We start from the raw sequence: 27880 nt of genomic DNA, 5'->3' as shown, positions 1-27880 counted from the left end.
AAAATCTTATATGACTTGATAACTGTTCAGGTTCAGATATGAATATTTTTATATGTATAATGTTTAAAAAAGATTACGCAACACTAAATAACATGCAATTCACTTTCCAATATTGGAAATCGATTTTGCGAAAATAAGTCTGCTGAGCATTGAGGTAAATTGAAATAATTGTGTGGAAATCGATTTATTAAATCTTTATACATGTCAATTTTCCTTAATATAATTGTATAGTATAAAAATAATTAATTTACATATCTACGAACGTTAATGGATAACAAAGTATTCATCGAGTAAGCTCGAGTTAATACGTAAGACAATAATATGGGAGCTCCTTTCGTAAGCATGGTTAAAATATTAATTAACAACAAGAAATATTATATAATATATAATATTACACGCGATGGTATATATATAACAAATATATACTATTTTTCTTCCTAATTATTACAAACAACATATCTGTTTACATATTATAGTCGATGATGCGAAATACTATATTCTATTCTATTCTATTACTATAACAATAAGTAATTATATATTAATTATACACATGTTTATCGAGTACAATAGTTTCTTCAGTTTTCACAAAATATTTGATTTACATAATTTTTTTTTATAGTGGCTTACATAACATAGAAAATGTCACTCGATTCGAAAAGCTTAAATCCTATATATGTATTTACCAAAAGATATGACTGTTACTCCGATTGTGTGCGAATAATTAGGGGTAATAAGTATAGCACCTGTGCATTTCGAAAATTACGACTTGAAAATGCACGAGTTTTAAAAAATTTCAATTTCGCAAAATATAAATAATAAAATCCAACGAAAAATAATATATTTAATAATGAAAGAATAGATACTATATGAAAAAAGAATTGGGCGATTATTTTTTTTTAAGTATATATGTATATAGGATATTATTTTTTAAGTATGAATTGAGTTAATAATATTTCTTCAAGTCGTAATATGTGATCGTATACGTATATTATATACACAAAAGCATCTTTCGTACATAAAATATATTATATTTGCTTATATATTATCCGATTTATATATACGTCACGCATGACATAATCTGAATCCGCGATTAAGGATAATAATAGTACTGAGAATAAAAAGTGTACGTACTGCAATAATCATAGAGCGGGATAAATACATCGGTGTAAAGGGAACTTTATGATGAAAATTGTTTACGAGACGGAATCGCAGATCGTAATAATTTATTTGATTACGTTACGTAAGAAGCGCGTTACGTAACCGCGAGGAGAGGATCATTTATATAGAAATATCGACTCGGTAGATGATACAAGCACGATCGTTTTAACTATGTGTTCCACAAATACCGGGTGTTGAGAAAATTGCTTAGATACGAATTAAGCTATCCTGTTCGGTTTGAGGGCCTCTTTCGAAAGAAAGACGTCTTTCCGCATCTTCAGGAAGACACTGCGCTGCGTATAGTTAATTTTATATTAAACGATTATCTCCAAGTCGTAAACCTATTGTTAGACTCGAGGTAGCGTGTCAGCTCGGAATTGCATGCCGTGTCGTCTTTATCCGCGCGCGACCTAAAAGTAGTCCTTAAAGACTTGGCGTAAAACGTCGCACTGTGCTTTCACCATTGTCTCTTCTCCTCCGCCGCGCTCTATACTTTCTTTTCCTCTTTCTTGGTTCACGACACAGCGTCGATAGTTGATCGTTAATGGCCGAATGTACTTTCCGAGACGCTCCCGGATCGTTGTTTTGCAAGGACAGGGACGAGCTGTCGATACGACAAAACGAGCGAGACTCTCGAAATCGTAAAACTTGTTGACGTCGTCTCGTCGCGCGCGATAACGTTCATCACCTTGTCCGCGAATATTTTCAACGTCTCTTCCGGCTCTTCGTCTTAACGAAACTCCCGATCCTCGTAACGATTCTCGTAACGACAGGCGGAAATTTCCGGGATAAAGCCGAAACGACTGCACGTTTCAAGAGCGCGGAATCCACTCCTCAATTCCTCTTGCTGGAGTTGATGAGATATTTGCAGCAGTGCGTGAGCAGATGCTTCTCGCCGATGACGTCGTGCTGAGCGACAGGCGAGGCTGTAGATTCCCTGGTATAGACGTCCAGACCGTATTGACCCTCCTCGGGGAAGCTTATGGAGAAGGTGACCACGTCGTCGTCGGCGATGGAATGCGTCACGTACTTTGACAGACGTTTCTCCTCGATGCCGTTCTTGTGCAGGGTCGCCATAAAGTCCGTCAACGGCCTCGACATGCGAAATTGAATCTCGAGCTCGCGCCCGGCGAACACCAAAGCCTCCTAAAATCGATAGATCGTAAACCGATAGTTTGTCTGACAGACGCGATAAGATATCGCGAGATATTTTTCTCGACAATTTTTCTTGAATTATTCTATTTTTTTTTGACGCTTGACGTTTTTCAAAAGAATGAAAAAAAATTTGACAAAGCTCTTGCCTCGCATAAAATACATGTAACAAATTATTTTGAAAAGTTCTATACAATTTTATAGACAGCTTTTTTTTACTTTAAAGTAATAAGCTTTATTTTTTCGTTTTCTTTTTCATGATGACGTGTGCATTCCTTCCAAATTATATTTTTTATAAAATTTTGATACTATTGTATCATTGATATTTCGATTGTATCATCCATATTTGCGCATATTTGCAAAATAGAAATTTAGACGTATCTTCGAGCCACCCTGTATCTTCTACTCTGATATCGATCTTGCACAGCTTTTGCTCTAAATTAATTATAAGCAAACCGATTTAACTAGACCTACCTGATGAGTGATGGGTATAAGCCCAAACAATCTGGTGGCTTTGGTGGGGCCCCATTCACCACTGGCGCAATCCGGCAATGGTACCATCACCGTCTGCAGTTCCTCGCACGCGATTTTGAATTTGCAGACGCTCTTAAACTTCATCGGCTCGCCGGTCAAGTACTCCTTCGGCGTTACCGCGTTGGCGAATATGTCCAAAAGAAAGGCCCCGGAACACGGTGCGTGAACTCGGAACGCGACTATATTTCCCACGACCGACTGTAGAAATTTCAATTTTTAAGATTTACTTAAAAATAAAATAAATACACCGCATTATTTTCTTATCATATTATATTAAATATGTGACAGTATGAAAGTAATATAAAAATTATAATTTCTAAACGAATATATTGAAACAAATATATAATGATTTTATAATTACTTATATATAATTAAAAAGAGATTCTAAAACTGTAGTATAAATCTAAAGAAAATTTTTTTTTTTTTAAATTTTAAATACTCAAGTCTAAAAACACATTTTATTTTTCTGAAATTCTCATGACGTCCCGCGATTTTAAAGCGCGTGAGATAAAGGATGATGACGCAAATGTGCGGAAGGATTCGCGGATGATGAATTTACCTGCATGACAAAACGCTTGAGCGACACGCCGTCGTAGCCATCGCCGTCGTTGTCGTAGAACTTGAGATTGTAATGAAAGATAAGGGATGATTGCATATGCGCCGGCATCGCTATCCTCACGGTCGCGGCGCCGGTGGAATCCGTGTACATAACGGCATTCGTATTCGTATCCGGAAAGTAGAGGCCGTACCTGTAGGCGCAGAATTTATCCGAACGGTATTTTCTCCCGTGCAACAGCTCTCTTACGAGCATTGTTAATAGAGACTTCTCTCGCGCGAAGTCATCGCGAAATCATCGAGATTTAATTGCGTATTCTAATGGCCTTCACGCGCGCAATTTAACGGAAGGACTTTTAATGCTGTCGAGACATGTTGCTATAAAGCTGTTTGCTTACTTGATAAATTTAAATCTGATTAATGAAGAGAGTATAATCAACGTGAGACATTCAAGACATGAGTTACAAGTGATCTGTGTCAATGCAACGGTAGGAGTCCTCATATGTATTTTAAAAACAAAGACGTCGGCCTTACCTGAAGAATAGGGAACGCACGAAGGGCAGTTCCTCAAAGTCTTTGAGCGAAATCGGTTGTTTGAGCAACTGCCAGTCCTCTTGCAGCGGGAAGAACTCGTATATGAATTCACGAGGATCCGTCAGGAAGTAATGATCGTCGTACTCGTACCTAAGTAAAACCGTCATCAAACTCTGATCGTTTTTTCAATTTTTTTTTGTCGCGGCATGCGCTGTAATTATTACAAAATTTCGGGCCTACCTGAGGCTGTCGTTCTTGGCTTTCGCCTGGCCGGGACGAGGGACCTCTTTGGCATTGACAAGGTGTCGCGCCCCCCAATTACACTGGACGAATCGCCACGCACCTGCTACGTACACGGCGTTCCAGCTGTTCCGGAATCGATTGTCCTCGAAGCAAACGCCCGGCTGATAGCCCGCTGACTTGCTGTAACCCTTGATGACCACGCAGTGCAAGCCCGCGTAACTGTATTCGAACACAACACGACGCTATTTAGAGCGGCACCTTTTTACGGGCATATCAAATTTATATATAGGATACATTTTATATATGTATATATATAGCAAATAAGTAGTATCGAACACCGATATCCATCGATTTATTTCTATAACCGCTCGCGTTTTACGAGTTCGCATGAACTGACGCGATATATAAGTCAGTAAAAGTAAAATAAATCCCGCATATCAGCTTCCATTTATGATTACATTGACGTGACATTTAGATTTTCCTCTCTCTTCGTAAAAAGCTTTTACTAATATAAAATTTTTATTTTCGTGAAAAAAAAGAACCAGATTTTAAAAAAATATTTTTAACAATTCCCTCTATTATTCATATATCTAAAAATATGACTTATATATACTGTTCTCTCTCTCCATCAAATAACTGACATGTTAAATATAGTGCAAAATTGCACGGATATGTATTCTTGATATTTTTGCAAAGTGAAGCTTCTCTCTCTAACCGTTTCTGTTCCCTGCATATGCAAAAATCATATTCGTCATCTGTTACCTGCACAGTCGTTTGAATAGAACGTGATAGCTTTCCGTGCCGTGTTTGATGCCCCTCAACAGACCCATGGGAGTGTCGCCTCGTAAGTTCTCGTCGAACTGCATAGTGTTGAGATTCTTCACGGTGATCCACCGGAATATTGTCCTCGCCTTTTCTATGTCCGATCCGCATCTGCTCACCAACTGTCGCACCAAATCGGTGAACGTTTTCTGATCTTCTTGCGCTACCTAAGAATAACATCGATATCGTAAATCAGTAAGTATAGCAACGAACGAGCATCTTATGAAAGCCGCGTCGATAAAATATGGATATTACCCGGTTCAATATTTTCCAATTCACAATAGAAGAGAGCGTCGTGAGAAATCGAAAATATTAGTCAAAGAGAATCTTTTAACCGCAATTATATATAAAAACTTGTCGATCGGTCGAAATAAATTAATATATATCAATTTTCGCTTCTAAAAGAAATTAGAGTATATATAAAAATGGAAGCGAGAGATCTCGCTCTGTGATAATAGTGTCGTCGCGATAGAGATCGCGAAAAGCTTGTTTCGACGACAGAAGAGGGACGGCTCGCGGGAGAAGAAAGGCTGAAGAAGCGCGCGCTAAAGAATTTCGCAGCGAGAGCTTTACCGAAATAGCTATCTGATCCATGTCAGCGAACTCCAGAGGATCATTGTAGATGTGGTATTTGGCCAGGGCCGGTGGCTGCGGGGGTGGCGCGCGCGACGGATAAGGCAGGGGCGGCGCTTCCTGGATATAACCGTCTCCTTCGTCAAGATATAAACTCTCCTGGAGCATGTACTCGCTTCTCGCCTCGTTGATCAGCTCCAGCATCTCCGAGCTCTGTTTCTCCACCAGCGCGGCGGTCGCCGCTCTATATAAATTGATCAAAAGTAACAGCTTTTGTTAGGGGTGCGCGCGCGCGCGGAAGCCCGATTTTCTCGACTTGTTTATCGTTTCCGGAAGGAAAAAAGAAGCGCGCGTTAAACGCGCGTGATTCTTCTTTGCAGTGAAAAATAGAATCGATATCAACGTAATCCCATTCGAGAGATTGCAGACTATATTAATCGCGTAATAAATTTTAAGTACTTTGCGCGAATTATTTCATAAAATATTGAAAAGCTGTATCGGATTTTACAAATGCAAAACTAAAACGAATTGTTAATAATTCTTCAATTTATACAGCTTTAACATTGTTATCGTAATTTCACATTGCATACATGTTTTAAATTTTATTAACACATACGTCATTTTTATTTATTACACTTTCTCTCTAAACTCGAAAAAATTATACATTGTTTACTGTAGTAAACTATGATGATCCGCGATGTGTACAAGCGTTACCTGCCCGATTTAAAAGCAAGATGTACTATCGCGTTAATTACATAATAAATACCTCTCGTGCTCCAACATCTTGCGCGTGAGACTTTCCTTCTTCTTGTCCCTGCGTAGAGTCATGTTCTTCTCCAAGTCTTCCTTCTCCTGCTGAAATTGTTGGGTTCGAACTCTTCCGCCTTTTTCCCGTTCCCATCTCGCTGACAATTGTTCCAGCTCCTTCTCCCATTCGTCCTTTTTTTAAACCGTACATGATACATTAAAACAATTTATTTTAAATAAAGACATCATTCTTGTAAATAAAAAAATATACTGTATAATTATGAAAATGCGCGAATAATAAATCGCATTATTTATATTTTTATTCTATTTATTTTATTCTAAGAAAAATATATATATATTTTTCTTAGAATTGAATTCATTACGTACTCGGAATTCTTCGCGAATTCGTTTGTCCTCTTCCTCGCGATGGTGCGCAAACTTCCGGTATAAATCATCCTCTTCTTTCCGGTGTTTCATCTCGAGACGCGTCTGCTCATCGCGATCCTGGTAAAAGCAGGGTAGAAAAAAGACATAATAAACATTCAATTCTTTTTGTTTATGTTTAACTTATAATTGATATAACGCAAATTAAATAATTGAACATAACTGATTCTTATTTAAAAAAGTGTTATTGCAACCGTAGAAAATGTTTATAAAATATTATCGCAATGTGTATGACATAATTGCAATATAATAATGCTAAGATTTTATTACAAAGTAGAATTTATTCTATTAAATGAAATATAAAAAAGATATTAATTTAAAACACATTAATATTTTACTATATAAAATTATATATAAAATTAATGGTACATTAATGTTTCCGATAAATATAACTTGCAAAAGTAGAAATACTGTGAATTTCAAACTTTTGTCATTCCGTATGTAATTTCGAAAAGCGGACAGGCGATTTTTTTGCCGATTAAGGATTAAACCGTCGCGTCGTTACGTGCCGGGAAACATTCCGCTAATCGTTGCGGAAGGCGGAGTTTGCGGATACACAGTTGGACGCAATGAAACGTTTCTATTTCTTAAAACGCCCGCAGCAAAACGTTCTGGTCTTAGAGCCAGAGCGTAGGTAGGTAGGTAGGTAGGATAAGGTACTCGACTTTTTGTATAATTTACTTTCACGTCGCGTTTCTGCTTTCATTCACTTCCAACAGAGGCTTCTCGGGGGAACGACAACCCGCCGTCTCTCGTCGACACAAAAGTGAGCTAATCCTCTTCCGGTGTATTTTTTTTTTTAAATGCCACGTTGTGTCTCTTTTCGCTCGTTGCAACCGCGCGACCGGAAATATTGATGTAATGAAAATATAAGCGCGCATTGCAATGTGTTATCGTTGAAAGAAACGAGCATGCTCCTTCGGAATCACGCACGAAGAAAATTTCTCTAATGCAATTTCTCTACGATATACCATAATTTCGGAGCAGCGGTTTACCGTTGCACACATAAACGGTTCGCCACAAATAATCGAGATACGATTCAAAGGAAATTGGTATAGAACTTTGAGAAATCTATCTTCATAGAATAACTTATCTAGCACGCATTACATAATTCTCTTCTTGGTAAAGACTTGGCCCACTCGACGGAATTATGTGACATATATAACTTGATATCACAATGATGTATCTATTTAATTTGAATAAACGCTACTTATTGTTAGACATAACGATGAAGTATTAGGAATTTGCTCGTTGAAAAAACTTTTTTATCGTTAAAAATAATCTTACAATAGATGCGTCAACAGATTTAATGCTGATTGCGCGGAAAAGTTGCTAGAGGAGCATAAAAACGTATATGAGACTTTCACGTGTAATTTTTATGATGAGGAAACCTGCTTGTGACATCGTTCAGAATGGCCGAGCGAAACACACCGAGAGTTCAGTCCCTGACGTAATTCGAGGCCATTTTTCTTCTAATTCGTATTCATACGTTATGTTAGAAACATATGGAAGTCGGGCGTAACGTTATATTCGGGATAAACCGAGAGAGAGAGAGCGGCGGGAAGGAACAACAAATATTATATTAGTAAGATATATGTACGTACGTGTGCGGATACGTGTTTTGATTCGCGCTATGCGAGTTATTCGTTCGCCGGTTTCGAGTTTGTTCCCCAGGAAATAGGACAACAGCCTTTAATGGATTAATTCTCCCCTAAGCGTTTACGCGCGGAGGCGCGTGAGAGACGCGCGAATACGCTATCCCTGCCGGCTCTTTCCGCGGGCCCGGCAACGATTCTCTAATTAGCCATCAAGTGCAGGAGTACCGCAAGCGGAAATAATTCCTGCTTCCAGTCCTCTCTCTCTCTCTCTCATCCCACCCCACGTTTCGCAAACGCGAGGCCCTCCTTCGCGTGCACGTCCTGCCCGGTTTCGCGTACGAGGGAAAATAAGACGACGTGGGGTATATATATACGCGTTCTTCCGTGGCAACGATTTGAATAATCGCAAACGACGACGCGCGTTATATATTTCCGTGTCCCCGAGAATTTGCGCGCGATACCGAGAAAGTTTGTTTGCTCCGAAAAAAAATCTTTGCAAAGTCGTGAATTTTCGAGAGCGTATCGCACTTTGATCGATCGAATAATCGTATTAGAGGTTCTTAAAATCGTCAAAATCTTTCTTTTTAGTCGCAGTTATTTTTCTTTAAGCTTGTATAGAATTTAATTTAATTTCGTTCACGTTTTATAATTCTTCGAAAAAATCCGCGCTTCAGATTGTTAAACAAACGCGTACCCCTCATCGAGACTCTCCAGCTTATTCCGAATCTCTTATTTGCTTGAATTCGAAAAAAGGCTCCATGACATATCGGAATAATTCCGGTCATTCGATCACGGTCACGCGCGACGATCTGTCATGCGGTCCCGGGATTCCCCGGGCCCGCTGTTCCGCCAATTAAACTAAACGTATAATGCCGCGGTGATCGCCGGCGATGCCGACCGACGTGAGAAGGGAGGCCATCCGCCGCACCACGTATGCGATTATCTGATCATCGGCGTGTGTGTGGGCGGAACGCCTCTCTTCAGGGTACGTTCGACTGTCGCCTCGATAGTCCGTGCGAGCGTAGGAGGAGGTGCTGGGCCCCCGCGATACGAAAATACCGGATAAATCACGCCGACGGATTATTCCGCCTCGGGAGAGAAAAATCGCGATTGTCTCGCGGCTTAACGAAATAACGAACGGTCCCCCTTCGTCACCCCCGGACGATGACTCGCTACCGCGCGAATTATCATCCGGCCGCGCGCGAGTCGCATAAATTTTAAAAGGACGGGAAATATTTCGCCGATCGCCGATTGCCCACACGTCGTCGTCGTCGTCGTCGTCGCCGCTTTCGTTCGCGGGTAAAAAACGCACGTAGGCCGGCGATAGGTTTCGCGACAGATAACTATATATAAATAAGGATCGATCGCGGCGGTGCAAGAGAGCACGCATCGGGAGAAAACGCGGCCGATAGTGGAGCGACTAGCGGCTCGGCCTTATTTTACGCGGCGAGGATGGGAAAAGCGGTAATCTCATTTTCATGTAGAGTTCGTTCGCGCGCGGACAATCGCTCGCCTGCATTCCTGCGCATTCGCGCCGCTCGTTTGGACGATTATTCGCGTATGGAAGTCATGCTGCGAGCGAGACGCGGAATCCGTATATACCTACGTCGAATATCGTCGCATTCCCCAATGAATCGGAAATCCGCGCGGTTTTCGGGAATCTTGCGGTTTTGCCGAAATCGAGATCGTCGACGAAGAGAAAAGTTTGACTCGTCCCATCCACGATTTGTTCCAGCAAATTTAATAGTGACCTTTTCATTCTTTCTTTAATTCAAAATATTTTTTATTAGCAATGGCGAGTGGAATCATCTCCATACTTAAATTGATCATTCCTATCAAATAAAAAAAATTAAAAACCTTTTATAAATAGAATCTAGAATATATATATGAGAGAGATAAATAATATATAAGTTAAACTGCAATTAAATTAACGTGAATGCGAATTGCTCGAGAAAAGACTCTCGATGTTGGCCAACACCAGAGTTTTGCAAGTTTTGCGATAAGTCAGAAGAGAAGTTATGTATCTCTTTACACACGCCATTGATCTGGATTTTATTACTACGGAAGTACTTGGAGCAGCCTATTGTGCGTATTTTCGCTCATGCACACAATGCACATTTTCCCCTCCGCCTGTTTACCCGTTTCAGAAAGAAGTTAATAATCAGCGGACGGTATACTCGCGTAAAAAAGTCAATTACCACATCGCCATTGTTTGCTTCTTCTACGCACTTCGAAATTATCATTGCTAATTATTCGCGTTATTAATTAATGATTGTTTTCGCAGGCTTGCCCCCAGAGGCAAGGAACGGCTGTCGAATCGCGAAAACGACTGTTGCAGCTGTTTGCTGCAATAATCTTCACGCGAGACCGTATCTTTCTCATTTTAATTTTTAAAATTTTGACAACGAACAATTTATACAGTTTAAATATTATGTTGGAATTTTCTGAAATAATCTTTTCAATCCCTTCTTTGGAAACTGTATCTATAGGTACAAAGGATGATTGTACTTATTTTGCGCTCTTCAATAATTATAATTTGTACTCTTTTCGGAATCTCTGAATTTCGTCTACACGCAAAAGAAATGATTTTGAAACTTTATAATACATTACAACAATTTTTCTAAACTTTTTCTCATCTGACGTATCTAAAAATAAAAATATATCTAGACACTTAAAATAAGAGATTACATAGAATCTTATAATTTAATTAAATGTTTTATAAATATTTTTTTATAAAATTATAAAAAATACATTAAGGGAGAAAATATACAGAGGAGATCCAAATAAACCTTTCTGGATAAAAATATATTAACTGCTCGAAACTCAGTGACTCAGAATAGAAGTAGATGATGACTAGAGGCAATTTGAAAAGTCTCACTACTATTAAAAAGACAATTAACGTGTCTTTCAGAGTACAAAATGTGTTTCTGCCGTATCGGTGTCTCCTCTTTGTAAACACGTCGAGTCTTACAATCTCTTTTCCACACGGAGGAAAAGCTTTTTCCGGTTCTCCGCGGAAATTGCGTATATGTGTGTCCGTCAGCGTGTCAGCCGTAATCCGGAGAACAGTAACGCTCTCGTCCTTATACGGCGACGACCATGACGGAGGAGAGGGATTACATCAATCGACCGCCAACGTGACTCACCAGATAATAATCGATGGGTTTCTCGCGGGCCTTGCTGTAGCCCTTCTGCAGCTCGGTCTGCTTGAGCGCATGGGCGATGTGAAGGGCGCTCGCGTCGAACCTGCCGTACTGATAGCTGCCGTCCCCGGAATAATTGTGATTGTACGGCGAGGATGCGCCGCCGATGCCGCCGTGGATGCCGTCGCGCTGGGACGACGTGGTGTTCGTCGCCGGCGGCGAACCGTGCCCGTTCAGGTGCCTGGCATAATTAGGCGAGTCTACATTATCGTAACTGCAACAGAAGCGTGCACACGGGTCTTCAGGGGATTGCGAGGGGGATTCATCCCCGGGAGTGCAGGAGCACCTCTTGCCAAGGATCGCGAAAAACGACCATGCAACATTGACTCTTTCGCGTTATTATCGGGACCAACGAGAGATTTGTTCCGTAATAGCCGTGTTTTCTAATTTCGGGTAAATAATTTTCATTGCCGAAATAATCAAAGATCAATCACAACCAAAGATCATTGAAAATAATGGGTACCACTGATGAAGGCACCATTTGATAGCAAGAGTTGGTTCCTTCATCATTCTATTAGAATTTTATGAAACTTTAAACTACAGAATTCATATAGGACTGCGAGTATCATAACTTTCAAGAAAGTGGATTCAGTAGCACAGAGAAAATTTTGGTCGTTAGTCTTTTAATACAAAACTGGCACATTGCATTTGTTAGTTTAGCTTTCGAGATAAGAATTTTCCATATTTCCAGTTAGCGAAAAGTCTCCCCATAGTAATTTTCATGCAAATCGAAATAGTCTTGTGTCTCTGCCATTCCAAACTCGAAAGTTTTAATCAAAATCTCGTTCTCGGTATGTTTTTCTGAAAAATTCTTTAAATATCATCGTGAAAGTAAAAATTACGTAGACATCGAGGACATTCGTCGTTGGCGATTTATTAATAAAATCGACAACGTAACGAGATAAAAGCGAACCCTCGCTTCGGTGTCCTTGAGTACGGCCACTAACGTCGCTCGTTACACGACGATGCCGGAAAAGAATCCAGGTCGATGCCGTCGTCCGTGGATTATGTTAACCCACATATCCGCGCAACACAATCGCAACACCTCTCTTTCCCCGCCTCATGTCTCATCTCTCCCCCCGCGAGCTTGACCCATAATTCCGGATAACTATAATGGACGCAATTACTCACCGACGCGGCGAGCAGCGTTGCAATTAGCGTCGCGGTTAAGTTCAACGGGTTGCAATAAGAATCTCACCACGAGCGCGACGACCGCCTCGCGATATACATTTGTGAGAATTTAGCGTATATCGTTTAAATGAATGTGTTACACCTCTCGCTCGTGGGTTCTCTCGCCGGGTTCATTCACTCACGCAACAAAGCCTACGCTCTCATCTCTCTTTCCTTTCCCTTCTCTTTTTCTCTCTCGATCTCTGTTTTTTTATCGCCCGTGATCATCGAGCCACGAAAAGCACGTACAAAGAAACAGCATCGAACTCTAGCTAAATCGGTAATTCGCCGATCGAGCGAAGAATCGCAGAGAGGCAGCCTTTTTAAAAATAAGGTAGAACAATGTAAAAAAAATATATAAACGCGTGTATAATATAATGAAAGAAATAAAATCTTCCATGTATACTTATCTCACTGCGCCTGCAAGCGACTCGTACGTTACTTTAATAAATTAAAAAATTAAAAATAAAAGTAAAGAGACGTATAAATGTGTACAACAATGAAAGAAATAAAAACTGCATAAAACATTTGCTTCTTAGCGTCTGCAAGCTACTTTCATAACATTGCATTTTAATAATATTTTCATATAAAAAATTAAAGAATTATTAATATTTTTCTAGATCACTCGAAATAATTTATAAAAATGACCGATTAAAAAAAAATGATTTGAAAGTCGGGAAAGAAAGCCACGTCGACTCCGAGAAGAAACTCCTCGCGTAACGCACACGCGCGCATGTAGGCGCGACTTTTACGAAGTGCGGTGGCCATAAAAAGGCATACAAAAGACACGTGCGTGCGTGAATATATTACATTGAAAGATGTTAAAACGGGCGACAGACGGACGAGAGTGCGATCGAGATATACCGATGATTCTTAAGAGATCCCAGAGATATGCGACTGCGACAGCCTTTATACAAAGTGTATACGCGCTTGTATAAGGCATGCATTTTCTATGAACGCCAGAATAGGATGCGCAATAATGCACGGATATACGGACGAGTTTATACATACGAGACAGTAGAGAGTGCAGCGCACTTCTTGCAACACCGCGACTAGTTTACTTAATCAAGTTATCGAACCTCGCGATCTCGCGATTTCTATATTATGCTAGACATATTGAGATCAGATTGATTTACTGATAACACAAATGTACAGAGACATTAAATTTTTTATTTCTTTTTAAAAAAATTTTATATTTGAGATTATTCTATTTCTATGCTATGGATTCAAATATGTTTTTTTTATTTTATTATTTTTTTTTTCTCTTATATAAATGCAAAGATTTCTCAATTCTATGTTGACAGCTTTGTAATGACTCTTTTTATTTTATAAGTTAAGACTTTTTGCGCTTCTTCTCTTTTAACAATTATTTTTATGTGAAAATGATTAAAAAATTTTCTTGCTTTTCAATTCTGATTTCTTCTGTTAGTGAAAATATTCTTATATGTATAAGAGCAAGTGCAATATTTAATAAAAGTTTTGTAATAATTTTATACGATCACAGATTAACACAGCCTCTGCAGAAATGAGCTCGTTGGCATTCAAAGTAAAGACCGAGTAATGCAGCACTCGGTCAAGTACCGAGGCTTTATTCGCTAAGATTTTGTCGGATTAAGGCCGACGTAATTTTGTTATATAACACGAGTGAGATCTCTAAAGTAGAAATTTATAAGATGACACAGAGAACCGAGGAATGTGCACATACAATGACTAATAATTTTCGCGAAACTGTACGTCAAGCGATTAATTTACTCGCTGGAAGTAAAGTGTAGCAAAAAATAAAATAATCTTGAAATTTTACTCTGTGTAAACCCATAAATAATTAAAGAAATATATATAAATATCAAAAACCATTAATTTTTTATAGGAATATTCAAATATATTATATTATTTCCAAAAATATATCCGCGATTGTCGAAAATTTCATCCCAAGTTTTTTATAAAATATAATTTTCCATCGATCGAAAAATAAAATATATATTATACCAAGGTTATGAAGAAACGGTTTCCATGAAAAACATGTTGGTTACACTCGTACATATTTCGTGCGAAACACGATTTCGAGACGCGTAGTGTAATTATTTCCAGCAGCGTTCGATCTCGATCGGACTCGACGAAGGGAAAGTGGAGAAATTAGACGTAAGTTCTGCCAAGCGTGCCCTCGGTGTATTGTATCCCTAATATCGAAAACACCAACATTGAAATTGCGTTCGATGTACATTTGTTTTTTTGCGCGAAAGCAAGCTCGACGAGAAAAGATTGAAGGTCCGCGAGAACATCGAGAGAAAGAGAGAAGAGGCCGACACTTTTCCGCGAGATTATCTTCTTTAAAGAGATACATGTTGGGATACAGGGATGCAAGGATATGGCGCGTGCATTGCAAAATATCGCATTGTTCTTTAAATATCGGAAATTGAGACGAAGAGTCTAGCTTCTCTCCCGTCCATTTACGATTCAAATGAGCCCATTTCTGAAAGCATTACGTATTTAAATCTATGCAGCGTCCTACAAACTTGAATGACTCGAGAATATTATTTGCCGAAAGAAAACAGATGCGTTCACGCGACCGGCATTTATTAAAGAGCTATTACGCTGACATTTGTTATCTTAGGATAGCACCGAAATTACTTTTAACGTTCCCACGAAGACGATAGCTCTCATAGATATATACTGTTATTTTACATTTCAGATAATAACAGTAATTTCTTGAAGGAAAAAATGTACGCGCGACCTTCCAACTTGAGCTTATTAAAACATTTAATTTATTTTTCAATATCTCGAATTCCATTATATCCCGACTATTTTGCCACCTTTTCATTGACATTTCTTCTTTCGATAGCGTGAATCGGATAAGAGAGAAAAAAAGAAGACATGGTATTCTACAATCGTGATTTAAAGAAATACGAAAACCAAACAAATGAGACGAAATTAAAACTCTAATTAAATCTGTAATTATTCAAGACTTTCGATTGGAGAGACGAGATAAAGATACTCGAGAAAGTAACACTTTAATAACACACAGCGCGGTCGATATATCGCGGAATTTTTCACGAATTAACATCTGATAATTGTTATTGCAATGGAGGAGAATGTTATGGTTATCGTGGAACTTGTCTTGTCGCTTTTGCGATAAGATGGAAAGTGAAGAGAAATTTTCAGAGATCCCGTGCATGCAAAACCATGTTAATACTGCGATAAAAAAACACAACTTACCATGGTGGATAGACGCCGCGAGGTGAAGCACCTCCCGCCCTGATCTGCTCGTTGACATAACCACTCCTTGGTACGTTAAGGGCGCTCCTGATGCCCACGCTGGACCCGTCCAGGGTCCCGGGTCCTGGTTTGGGCACGTGACTGCTGCAGTACACCTCCTTGTCGTTGATCGTGTGCTGATTGTTGTAGTACGTCTTCAGGGTGAGCTTGGTGCCGCAGATCGCGCACTTGAAGCAACCAGCGTGGAAGAACGTAAAGTCCTTCAGGGGACCCACCCTGTCCACCTGGTAGACGGTCTGAGCGCATCTCAGACACGTGCTCTCGTAAAAGTTCGGCCGATACATGATGTAATCCGTTTGTCGGAGAGGACCACTCTTGTTCACCAACTCTCCTCGCACTCTGCGCGACTCCGTCGTCCTGATCACCGCTCGCTACGATCTCGCACGGCGCAGTGTTTCGCTCTCGATGCGTGCGACCTTGGGAATTAAAGGCCTCGATCAGGGAATAGAGAAATTACCTCTCACCGCCGAGATAAATATAAGGCGACGCCGGCGCGAGACGAATAACTGGGCATTACAGGCTCTTTAGAGATCGACTCGCCTAGCCTAACCATTCTTTTCTAATTTCTCTTTGATTTTTCTTCAAAAGAAAGCCTCATGAGTCGATCAATTTTGGATTTGCAATTTGTAAAATTTGATTTCTAATTATTTGATTACCTAATTTATTATTTTACACGAATTTAATGTATCAAGGAAAAAAAATTAAAGAGAAAGATTATTTTCATGGTCATAAAACATGATTAAAATAAAGAAGAATTTTTATCTAAATATTAAACTTTATAGAAATAATAAATATATATGTAAAGTTTATAAAGAGAGGTGTTTAAAATTTTTTTAAATTCTCATATGCATTATAGCATTTTTATAAAGTCGTCCCTGTATACGTTTAATAATTTCCTTTCCAATACAGGATATGAATGTGCGAGATGCCGAAGGTGGAAATCAAACGCACGTAAAGGAATTATACATAAGAATTAGTTTGCAACTGCTGTTAATTATACCGGTAGACTTCTCAGCAGTTGAAACACGCGAGCATATATATATAGTATTCGCGTTCGTTTTACGCTCCAATTCGACAATGTAGCGAGTTTCTGTAAGTGACCGAATCGCACATATCGTTATCGCATCTGTAGCTGAATTTATTACGAAATTTCTAACATTATATATCGACGATTATTTGCAGCCAAATGCAAAGTTATTGATTATTTATCTCATCACAGTTACTATCACCCGGCGTTTCATGCCTCGCCGGGTCTCCTTCTGTCTTGTTCGTCCTTTGCTGCTCCTTCATGGCATTTACATGACACTCACTCGCGAAAACAGGATTAATTATGATCGTGCTGCACTTTACACAGCACTCTCGACATTAATCGTACACGGCGCGCACTTTATTTGATATTGCAAAGAGGACGCGAAAATCACGCTTGCAACGAAGTTAATATTAAACTAACGCTGTCAACAACGACTGCACTTATCAATTAAACGCAACGCTTGAATAAATTCGATTAGCACACCTGCGTGTTTCATTGATAACTGAGAAAATTATTATCGCCAACCTTGGATATCCTGAAACCGCGCTATTAATTACTAGCCAAGACGCGAGTTAATTATTAGTTAAGACGCGATAATCGCGAAAATTAATTATCCGCACTGACAATCTTCAATCGTTCAAAGTAATAATTTATCATTTCCTGGTGTTCGTCGTGATCTATTTTGAACAATAATACGACGACACTGAACAAGAAAATATAAACAATAATATGCATACCTATGACAGTAAAACAATCACATAACATTAGTACACAACAATAGTATCGTACAAAACAAAGATCGAATATCGTGCGATAGTTTAAAATAACTTTATATCGACACGCGAAATATTTATAATATACTACAAAATAAACTCATGCGAAATATTCCATTTTTTGTACTTTTTAAAAATTGATTAATAAACATAATACATATCACGGTTTTACTTAATCTTGCAATTTGTTTATTATTACGCATTTTTCAATCTGAACATAATTGGTAAATTGCATTAAAATTGAGAAAAGATTCGATAAAGAAATTGACAAAGAATCGTCAAAAGCAATTGTGTATAATAAAATAGAATAAATGTAGCAAAATATTTGATGACGTGCAATGTATAATATATACAATAGTGCTATTGTATATATTACACACGTGCTATAAGCTTGTTGTCATTCGCATGGCGGAATTCGAACCAGAAGCAACGTGAGAAGAGCCCTATGTGTTACATTATCGTATTATCAAAGTACGAATGATCATATTATCAAAGTTCTTCACATTTAATTAAACATTGTAAGCCAACGCGTGTAATTAATTTTCACGCTTATCGCGTTTTAACTAGTAACTCATTTGCATAGTATTGCGCGGTATCAGGTATAAAGTTGCCGATAATAATTTTCGAATTTCTCAGTCATTAACAAAATATCGCGAACTGACTGTTGTATATGATATGATCACTATTGTATATGACTGTGTCAGTTCGCGATATTTTGTTAATGACTGAGAAAACGCGACGCATTTACTTAATAAATAATACAGTCGTTATTGATCTCGTAGTTTAATAGCTTCGTGTGATTTTTGCATTCTCCAGTCGCAATATAAAATAAATGTACGCGATTAATATCGGAAGTACTGTATAAAGTGCCGTGAGATCGTAATTAATCGCGATTGAGTGTCACGAAGAATTAGCAAAGAGAAAGAGGAAAAAGAAGCTTGACAGAAATCAGCTGATGGCGGAATACTGTGTGTGTAAATGAGAATTTTATAATTTTATTAATTTATTATATATTATTTGCTCGCTCATCTTCGCAGTAGCAACTCACTTTTATTATTTTATCATTCTGTAAGATAATGTACATAAAAGATTCTAAGTTTTCTTTTTTTTATAATTGAATGAAATATTTAATAAAATGATTTTTGTATTATATTTAAATATATTTTTATATATATTTAAAAAATATTTAAGATTTATATAATTCTCTTTAGATTATTTAAATAAGATTTTGCATTTTTATATGTATACAACAAAAATGTTTTATACTTGCTTTTGATTTATGCTTCGCTATAAGTATTTTTCAGAAATGTCAGCGTAACATTAAATTAGCATCCCTATCTTTATTATCAATTTTCTGCCAATTGATATGTTCAATAAATTAGTGATTAGAGTAACAAATCAGCAAAAAAATAGCACATAATTATATCCGAGTTTGATTTCTCGTGAAGGAAAGGGGGATATGTCAGATCAGATTAAAGCGATCTATTCCGATTTGAGAATGAAGGTATGCGAGGCGAGCCTGAATCGCCGACACTTTCCTGCGAAATTTTGCAACACGAATCATTGCTAATATCTCTCGTGGTGGGCGACTAAAGAGGTAAAATTGCAACAGCTTTAATGACCGCGATATGCCTACGGTAACGTCGGCGAGATTTTCCCACGTATCGTTCAGCTTGCGAGTACTTAATAGATTTTTCACTATCAGAGAGATTCTCAATACCAGTATATATCTGCGAATCAGTTAATCTATTATTTCCGTTTTTTTCCCTATATATTAACGCGAAATGATTACATATTATCAATACAATTATATAGAATAGAAAGCCATAAATGCATTAATAAGTAGAAAGTGAATATTGCACGAAATGTCGATATTTTCTGTTTTAAAAAGAAATCATTTCTACTGTACCGTGAAAATTGTTGTTTTTCAAGTATCTTTACTTTCAAAAAGGTTTTCAGTTATCATTTATGTGCGAAAACAGTGTACTGCTCAAATTAGTTAAACGCACCATTTCTTCCATCTATTTGTCCGCAATGCTTTCTAAATCCTTATAATAGAATGCATTCGTATTGCGACTATTAGTAATCAAATGTCATTTAAGATTTTGGGATCTATAAATTATTTCTCCACTTTCCCTTATCAATAAAAAATATTCTGAGTTGTTTTACTTCACACATAAATATTTTAATATATAATTTATGTATTCTATAATATAAAATAAAATATAAAATTAAAAAAAATTGATTCAGACATTACAAAGTAAAGTTAAAAAAATTATATTAAGAAATAATATTTAAATTTTGAATTTTAAAAATAAAATTAAAATTATTTATTACAATTTTTTTCTAATCACGATTTTGTAAAAAACGTTTACTCATAATAAATTCTTCGTGTATGGTGGACAGCGAGAAAAAAATGGACAAGAAATAATATACCCATTTAGAATGAAAAATATTTATATAGCTATTTTTCGTATTTTATAAATCATAAATAAATTATATACGAAATTATAAATAATTAATGTAAAATAAAATAATTTATTTGTATATTAATTAAAATCCCGTTTGAAAAATTTAGTTGCTTTTATGCGTCAGAAATAAATATTTGAAATGTAGGTGTAAAACATATCCTTTCGTTAAAGATTTTAAATAACTTATTAAAATCATTTTCACATTGCATGAATGGTAAAATATTTGAATATTAGTTTCAAAAATTTGTTCTCATTCTATTTATTTTTTTTTCTACGGTTTATGTCTCTCATATTTACTTTTATTCATGTTTTATTAAATCAATATTTGAAAAAATACAAGAAATAATATTTGAACTTGTATTAAATTCGAAAACTAAATATTATTTCAAATAAGGATTTTTTAACAATTCTTTCAAAATTTTATCATTCTAATTAATCAATTTTTGCGTTTAAAACATTTTTATTTGTTTGTACATGTTTGTGTGTGTATCTCTATGAATTTCACGAATGTAAAACAAGTGTGCGTATGATGTGGTGTTTCCAAACATTATTCGATTTAATCGAAACTATTTAAATAACTATTTCCAATGGCCTGCATTTGAAACGTGTCCCACTATCGTCGGTAAACGATTGGAACAATAGCACTTGCAACACGCTATTAGCGATGCATTCATCAAACGCGACACGTGCTCACGTGCCTAGCCTCCGGTTCTCTTTCTCCCTCTCAGCGGAACAGCGAATTGAAATTTTTCGCAGCCAATTGACCGAGGGCTCGTTCCCCTCTTGCAGTTCTAACAAATCTCTGCCGCGACGAAATCGATGCACAGACCGCAGGTGATCGCGATCTCACGATGACGCGCGCCATACCGATGCGATGGAACGTATCAGAAAGTTCCTCTTCCGAAGAGCGAGCGCGTGGTGCACATACCGCCATATCGGGAGAAAGGATTTTGTACACGTCGCGCGTATATCGCGGTCCTCACACATCGCACGGCGAGGTATGAGCTAATTCTTTGCAAATGAGGCCATGGTGTGCATGACCTGCTCCCGCCACTGCGAGATAGTTTGTTACCCCGCACAAACAACTCTGTACAAAATTTACAGGTATAAAAAAACCACTGTGAAATATATATTATAATTTGGATTTACATTTACATATGTATTATATGCATTTTACATAAAAAAAATGTTCTTTTTCTGCTATTATTTTTAGTTGAAAGTATTGAGTGAAGGGTGTATCGAACCTCTATATTGAAATCTAAATATATTCTCGTTAATGGAATCAATGTATTATTATTGATAAGCAGTGTGATCTCCGTTACAAGTGCAAATAAAATTTAATTAAGGAGAATCAAATAGAAATAGTAGCTGTTTCAATCAATGATATTTTAAAATGCAGCTCATAATATTCATTTATAATATGTATATATATATAATTATTTATAATACGCGAAGTAAATTCATAACGAGATATTTTATTAACGAAATAGCTGAGTTTGATTAAAAGTCTTGTTCATTTTTTATCTTAAAAATGAAAAAGTGTAATATGCATATAAATCTGAATTTGATTATTATATTTATATGAAATCTTACTGCCTTCGCACACACATAACACACATAAAACGAAAGAACCAGCAGAGTGTGAGTTTTCACTGAAGATCAGTGACATACTCACCGACCTTCGGTGAAATCTCGTCGCCTGCTTTAATCAGCGACATTTTCACTGATTCGGTTTAAGAGAGTATTATACGTTTTAACGAGGTAATCGACATCGGTTGATTTATTCCACTTTTGCATTTTACCATTTTCGTGTATCAAATTTCTCATTATACTCGACGCATAAGTAGACACGATCATTACCATCCGGTTCGAAATACCACTTCATCAACAAGCTTAATGTTTATACTTGTTATACCGCTGGCGCGCTGCATACAAGCCCATAGTATCTATCTATGCCGGTAACTGCCGGCGATGGAACTAATAATGCGTAATATTGATTATGACGTAACTGTGTGCCCGATAGCGCTAACAACGTCTCGCATCGAGTTACCGGTGCATATACTCGTGCAGACAGGTATACGAGAGTCCTGTTATCCGCCAGCATCAGAATATGTGATAAATTGAACGCGGATTCTTTGATATCGTCCCCGCGCAAAAATACTATATTTCAATCGGACGATAAATTTTCGTAATGAAATGCTATCCGATTAATGAGTATCTGCCCGAGTGATCGCGCGCGCTCTTATAACGGAAATTCTCTCAACACGTCTCATTAAACTGCGCGTTTTACTTTGCACGCCGCGGCTTTACGAAGCGCGGAAATCGTAAGATATTTCTTGTCAAACTTTATCTGCGCGAGTAATTTTTGCGCGAGGGATCGCAGGTGTGGACGGTGACACTCCTCTTCGAGTCTTGATAAGCTGCGATAGTTGCTCAATGTCTGCAATTGCAGCTATATATTTGATCTCGAAAATCTTATTAATTTTAATCATCACGCCAATTTATATTTTTAAGTATTGACAGCTCTAATGATTAATTTTTCCTTAACGGAATAAAACTCTTCTATCGTGTTGCATATCATTAAAGTATAATGTATTTTACGACTTTAACTTTAAACGTTTTAAATTTGGGACATGATGGAGCACATTTCTGAGATTATTGATCATCAAGAAAACTACAACGATGAGTAATTATATTTTTTTTTCCTAGATTTTTTTTATTACAACAAAATGCAAAGAGATTTCAAACGAAAGCTTGACTGAACAAGAAGAGACACGATAAAAAGGAACGTGTCTAATCCTACTAGACCTACTTGACAAGTGCCATACAAGATTATTCTTTGCTTCTAAGATCTATCGAACAACTGGGAGAAACTTAAAGAGATTGAAGTTTCTTCATTACTTTCCATTCACCTAGATCCGTCCCTGGTCGACGACCATCCGCGAGAGTCCGCGCCTTGCGTACACCGAGAGCGGCGACTCTCCGTGGAATGCGATCGGAGCGGTACGATTATGGCGAATTGCATAATTCGCCGGAGTGAGAAACGGGCAATGCGCCAAGTGCGATTTAATCGCGTAATATGTGGCGCGTTGCTCCTTTACAAGTCCTCTTCCGGCGTCATTAATCGCTCGTTATATATATATATATATATATATATATATATATATATATATATAAAAAGAAAGAAAAGCCCGCAATCGCGCCTTACACGCGCTCATTCGGAATCGAAATCTCTTTCGCGCCGATAAATTCGCGTCTCGATTCGAAAGAAAGCTGTTTTTCGGAAAGTATATAAGGAAGAAAGCGAGACGCGTCTCGCGCGAACGTGTAAAAATTATTTACGCACATTCCTCGGCGGTTTATCGCGCGCGATAATGCCCATTCGAATGCCCACCGTGTCCCCATTCTTTGTGGCCCACCTTCTCCTAGGTATTTTACACCACGCATGCCGCCGGCCCACCATCGAAATGCGCGTGTCTCGCCGTGCCACGCACGCACACGAGGAACTTTATTATGAGGTAAATCGCGGAGAATGCGGTCGCGATTTGGATATCCACGCGGAATGCCGTTTTCGCCGGGGCGACGAAATAATAATAAGATGCGTCGCGCGAATAATAAGATAAAAAATATCGTAAAAGTATCGTCATTAATTTGAATAACAATAGCTCGTGTAGATTATTGAATTTTTCTAGCGATAATCAATCATATCTCTAACAGCACACATATTCGAGAAAGATGTTCAGAGGACATCCAGAGGATGTTATACATTGTTAAACATTGATGTTAAATATCCTCTGGATGTTCTCTGATCGTCTCTCGAACATGTGTGCTGCTTAGGAGTTACATAATGAAAAAAAAAAAAAGAATATTCTATATATATTATATCTAATGTGTTATGTGTTTATATATTGCATCGATAAATAGGTATATTTATGTTAGCATGAAGGAATCTCTGTTACAAAAAAGATCGACGAAAACACACGATGTCGCCATTCGTGTCATCCTAATGGACGTAATATAAATTTAACGAGCGATTTAACATCGATACCAGCATCCTGTATGATCAGGATATTAAAAGTATTTCCGTTTTGTTAATACCAATTAACTTTAATTACAGCTTTGATTAACGGGGTAAAAAGTCAATTAAATCGCGTAAAACGCGTGACTGATAAATAACGGTCTTTTAATTTCTTATTTAATTATGAACGTGGAACGTATTATTATTCCGATGATTCTGATAAGAGAAATCTTTCGACTTTTCTCGTCTGAAAAATTTGCGAGTTTTGTAATAATAAATGATGTTCACAGTTTGGAGTACTTTAAGTTTATAGCGCGATAAACGTCATGATATGTCCACTGACATTTCAGGCACGTGTCCTAATTTTAATTCTACGACAGGTTTCACGCACATTTCGTTGAAGATGAATAATTACCGAATCTTAAAGAAAATTCTTTTTAAAAAATTGGTTTAATCATTCACAGAGATCTGCGAATAGGTTCGACCTTCGTAATTTGTGAAGCTGATTAAATGCAAAAAGAGAGATAGAATTAAATAGATAAACATGCCACTATGAAAAGTTTTCAAGATCGAACATCATGTCGAAAGGTGGGAATAACAGATGATTCTTAGATAACTACGAATATAACTGTGGCGACGCACTTTTGCCTGAATTCCGCTACGCGGTTTCGACTACCGAAAACGCCGCGGAATGGCGATTCCGCTCTGGTAAAAAGTGGAGCAACGTTGTTCCACTCGAAAAATGCGAACATATACGCACGGATTACTTATCCTGCGCCGATACGTACGTCCTCATAATCCTCGCTTCGTCCGCGAGCGGTCTCGATGACTGGTTCCGTGACTGCCAGGCATGTCTCTCTCTTTCTGTCTCTCTCGCTCCTTCTTCCTCGGCTCGTCTGGTCCTCCGGAATCTGGCCCTGGGCACCCCTATTCTACGACCAGGTAAAGGATAGCGGACGACGACGGGCCTCGAGCACCGCGTAAAGACGACCGCGCGCGCGATATTCTCGCGGTCCCCCTCGATCCACCGATTATCTCTGCACCGCGCATCGAAATCACCAGCGGGCGCCTCGCTCCGTTTCGCGGGACGCGGCCGTGATGAAGGAGGCGGAGAGGACCAGCGGGTTTCCACCGTGTTTCCACCTGTCCCGACGATCGTTCGATCGATATCGATCACCTTGATAAAACGCTCACGTCGGAGTTTCCTCGCGTCTCTCGCGACTCACGCACGACGAGCACTTTCGACCTTCCGGCGCGACGAACGTCTCTGACACGCTTTCGGCCTGTCTGGAATGAGGTCTCGGCACTAAGGCGAGGCGGCCCCGCGAGTCAGATCGGGCCCGAATATCGCCACCTGCCTCCGACGACGTTCCGAGAAGGTCTGAGGTGAGAGAAACGGCCATTTTGAGGCACCGCCGATGGATCGCGCAGGTGGCGCTGGAAGGTTGGAGAACCGACCTACCTACGTTTTACCTGCATAACGGGCACTCTCACGCGAGCGCTCACCTGGCGCGGATCCGTACGAAGGTGTACTCTGCGATGGACTCTCTCTTTCTTTCTTTTTTTTTTTTTTTTAACAATGGGCAATAATAACGATAAAATATTTTCAAGTCTATAGATTTTCTCTGAAACTATATCATACATATATTTGAATATTGTTTTGGTCGTAATTTTAACTCTCACAATTAACACTGTAAATGAAGACCGTATAAGAACAGGTAATCAAGATGTAAGAAACTATATCTGTAAAAAAAAAAAAAAAAAATGATATATAAGTTTGTAAGTGTTATATTACCACATGTCCGAGTGATTTATGATTGCATCGATCTATTAATTGGAGAAGAATTATTAATTTACGAGATGGATCTTTCATGAATTCCAATTAGGTACGTTTTGATTGCGATAACACAAAGTTTTTTATTTATATTCAAAATATATATAGGAAGAGCAAATTGATCGAAAGGTTTCGTGCGATCGATGTTATGTAATGACTTAATGTAATGACGTAACATAGTGATTCGACAGATGTTAGAATAGATACACGCAAGGACGGATTACGCGTAGTTAACGAAGAGCTGCTGACAGAAAGTTCAATATAGCGGACTATTTACCGGCGATGGCAGAGTTGCGACTTATGAATCATGAGTTTGCAAAATTTGCATTGAAACGTGCGTTGAATGCTCCTTATCCTTAAAGCGACTCGCTTCCTCCGAGCCACCATTTCTAGGCAGAAAGCGCAAGATCGGCGCGTAAAAGCGCCCACACGCGAATGTTTCACATATATGCGTGGGAAGCGATTTTACAAGCAGTGATGCAATATAAGGAGGCAACGACAGATTACATATTACTTACGTTACATTACTCGGAGATATTCGAACGAACTCTCCGCGTTTGTTATGCTCCATTTCATTCTAATGTTTGTGGGAGCTCATACTAGTTTTGTTTTACAATAAAAAAAATAATAATAAAAGACACACACAGAACTTTCTCTCACAAATGAAGCAACCAATTGGTGTGCCAATTGGATAACGTAGCTTATGAACAGACTTGTTTAATAGAGTTCGTACCGTACATCCTCATTAATTGGGATAAGCAAATAATACTTTTGTGCGACCAAACGTGCCAAATGTGAATTTTCACGGTGACGCGGCAAGGCGTGCCAACAAATTTACCATGTAAATTTGCAAACTGGACATAAGTCAGCTACGCGACCGGTCAACTTCGCGCCGGCATTTCGTTAGCATATGCCCACGCGATTTGCATAATTACAGATTTCCTGGTGTTACATATCGAGAGAGGTGTGCGTTCTTCTTCTCTTTCTTCCTCAAAATATTTGTTAATTCTTAGGGGATAATAACTTTATCTTTAAATTGATCTTAAAGGAATTTCCCAGAATTCTAATTTCGATTTTAATAACATCAATACATAATATAATAATTTAATGAAAAGTAGTACTATTAAAAATTAAGAAGACATCGGATATTCGTTTATTCAAAGAGTCAGAGGAAGAGCAACCATTTTTCTTATTCAGTACGAAGCAACTATAGATGAAATTATTTAGAGATATCTCTTGGTATAATTTAATATAAAAATAATAATTTTTATATTAATTGATTAGTATGTTAGTGTTTCGTAAACTAAACTAAATATTTTAATCTTTATTTTTTTAACTAGATGGGGATTGTGTGTAAATGTTTGAAAGTAAATTTATTTGACAATTAAAAAAATTCCTCTCTTCTCATAACATTAAGGGAGACCTAAACATTCATAGGGGTAGTTCAAACATTTTATGCAACGCTGAAATAATATAAATATTTTTTAAATTTCGCGAAAAATAAAGATACTATTAAATGAACAATCGAAGCTATCTAAACGCAGTGTATTTGCGTTTGAGAAATTCGAGTTCTTCTGCAAAACTGTCACGCAATTTTCGTCAAGAATCGCTTTTAATGTATTCGCGAGAATAGAAACGTCCCGCGACAGAGTTATCGAGCTTTTCGAGCGAAGTGTCGAAATAAGTCCTAAAAGCACCGATTCTCTCTCTTTCTAAAGCGACGCCTGTTCTAACAAATCCAAACTATA

General features: G+C 38.0%; 1 protein-coding gene across 1 annotated transcript; it reads right to left on the bottom strand.

Annotated features, from left to right (window-relative positions):
• Positions 1-173: 173 nt before the first annotated feature.
• Positions 174-25672, bottom strand: Hil (peptidase hillarin). The gene is made up of 12 exons (XM_083047904.1): positions 25087-25672; positions 15947-16422; positions 11507-11777; positions 6706-6822; positions 6338-6510; positions 5572-5815; positions 4939-5165; positions 4174-4395; positions 3934-4083; positions 3404-3593; positions 2785-3042; positions 174-2304 (listed from the first exon to the last, which is right to left on the bottom strand). Exons 2-12 carry the CDS (start codon positions 16288-16290, stop codon positions 1993-1995), a joined length of 2508 nt encoding a protein of 835 aa, XP_082904030.1. The 5' UTR covers positions 16291-16422; positions 25087-25672; the 3' UTR covers positions 174-1992.
• Between the last annotated feature and the right edge of the window lie 2208 nt (positions 25673-27880).

This window comes from Prenolepis imparis, unplaced genomic scaffold, assembly GCF_030444845.1.
Source record: "Prenolepis imparis isolate NDT839.2.m4 unplaced genomic scaffold, iyPreImpa1.0 SCAF_10, whole genome shotgun sequence".
Classification (NCBI taxonomy): domain Eukaryota; kingdom Metazoa; phylum Arthropoda; class Insecta; order Hymenoptera; family Formicidae; genus Prenolepis; species Prenolepis imparis.
This window is presented reverse-complemented; position numbering and strand designations above follow the sequence as displayed.

Excerpts from the sequence above, each read along its gene's own strand:
- Hil (XM_083047904.1), bottom strand. The coding sequence starts at position 16,290 with ATGTATCGGCCGAACTTTTACGAGAGCACGTGTCTGAGATGCGCTCAG. Across the intron at positions 11,778-15,946 it reads CGCGGCGTCTATCCACCATG|TTACGATAATGTAGACTCGC; the intron begins GTAAGTTGTGTT and ends CTTCTGTTGCAG. Across the intron at positions 6,511-6,705 it reads GAATTCGCGAAGAATTCCGA|GACGAATGGGAGAAGGAGCT; the intron begins GTACGTAATGAA and ends GTTTAAAAAAAG.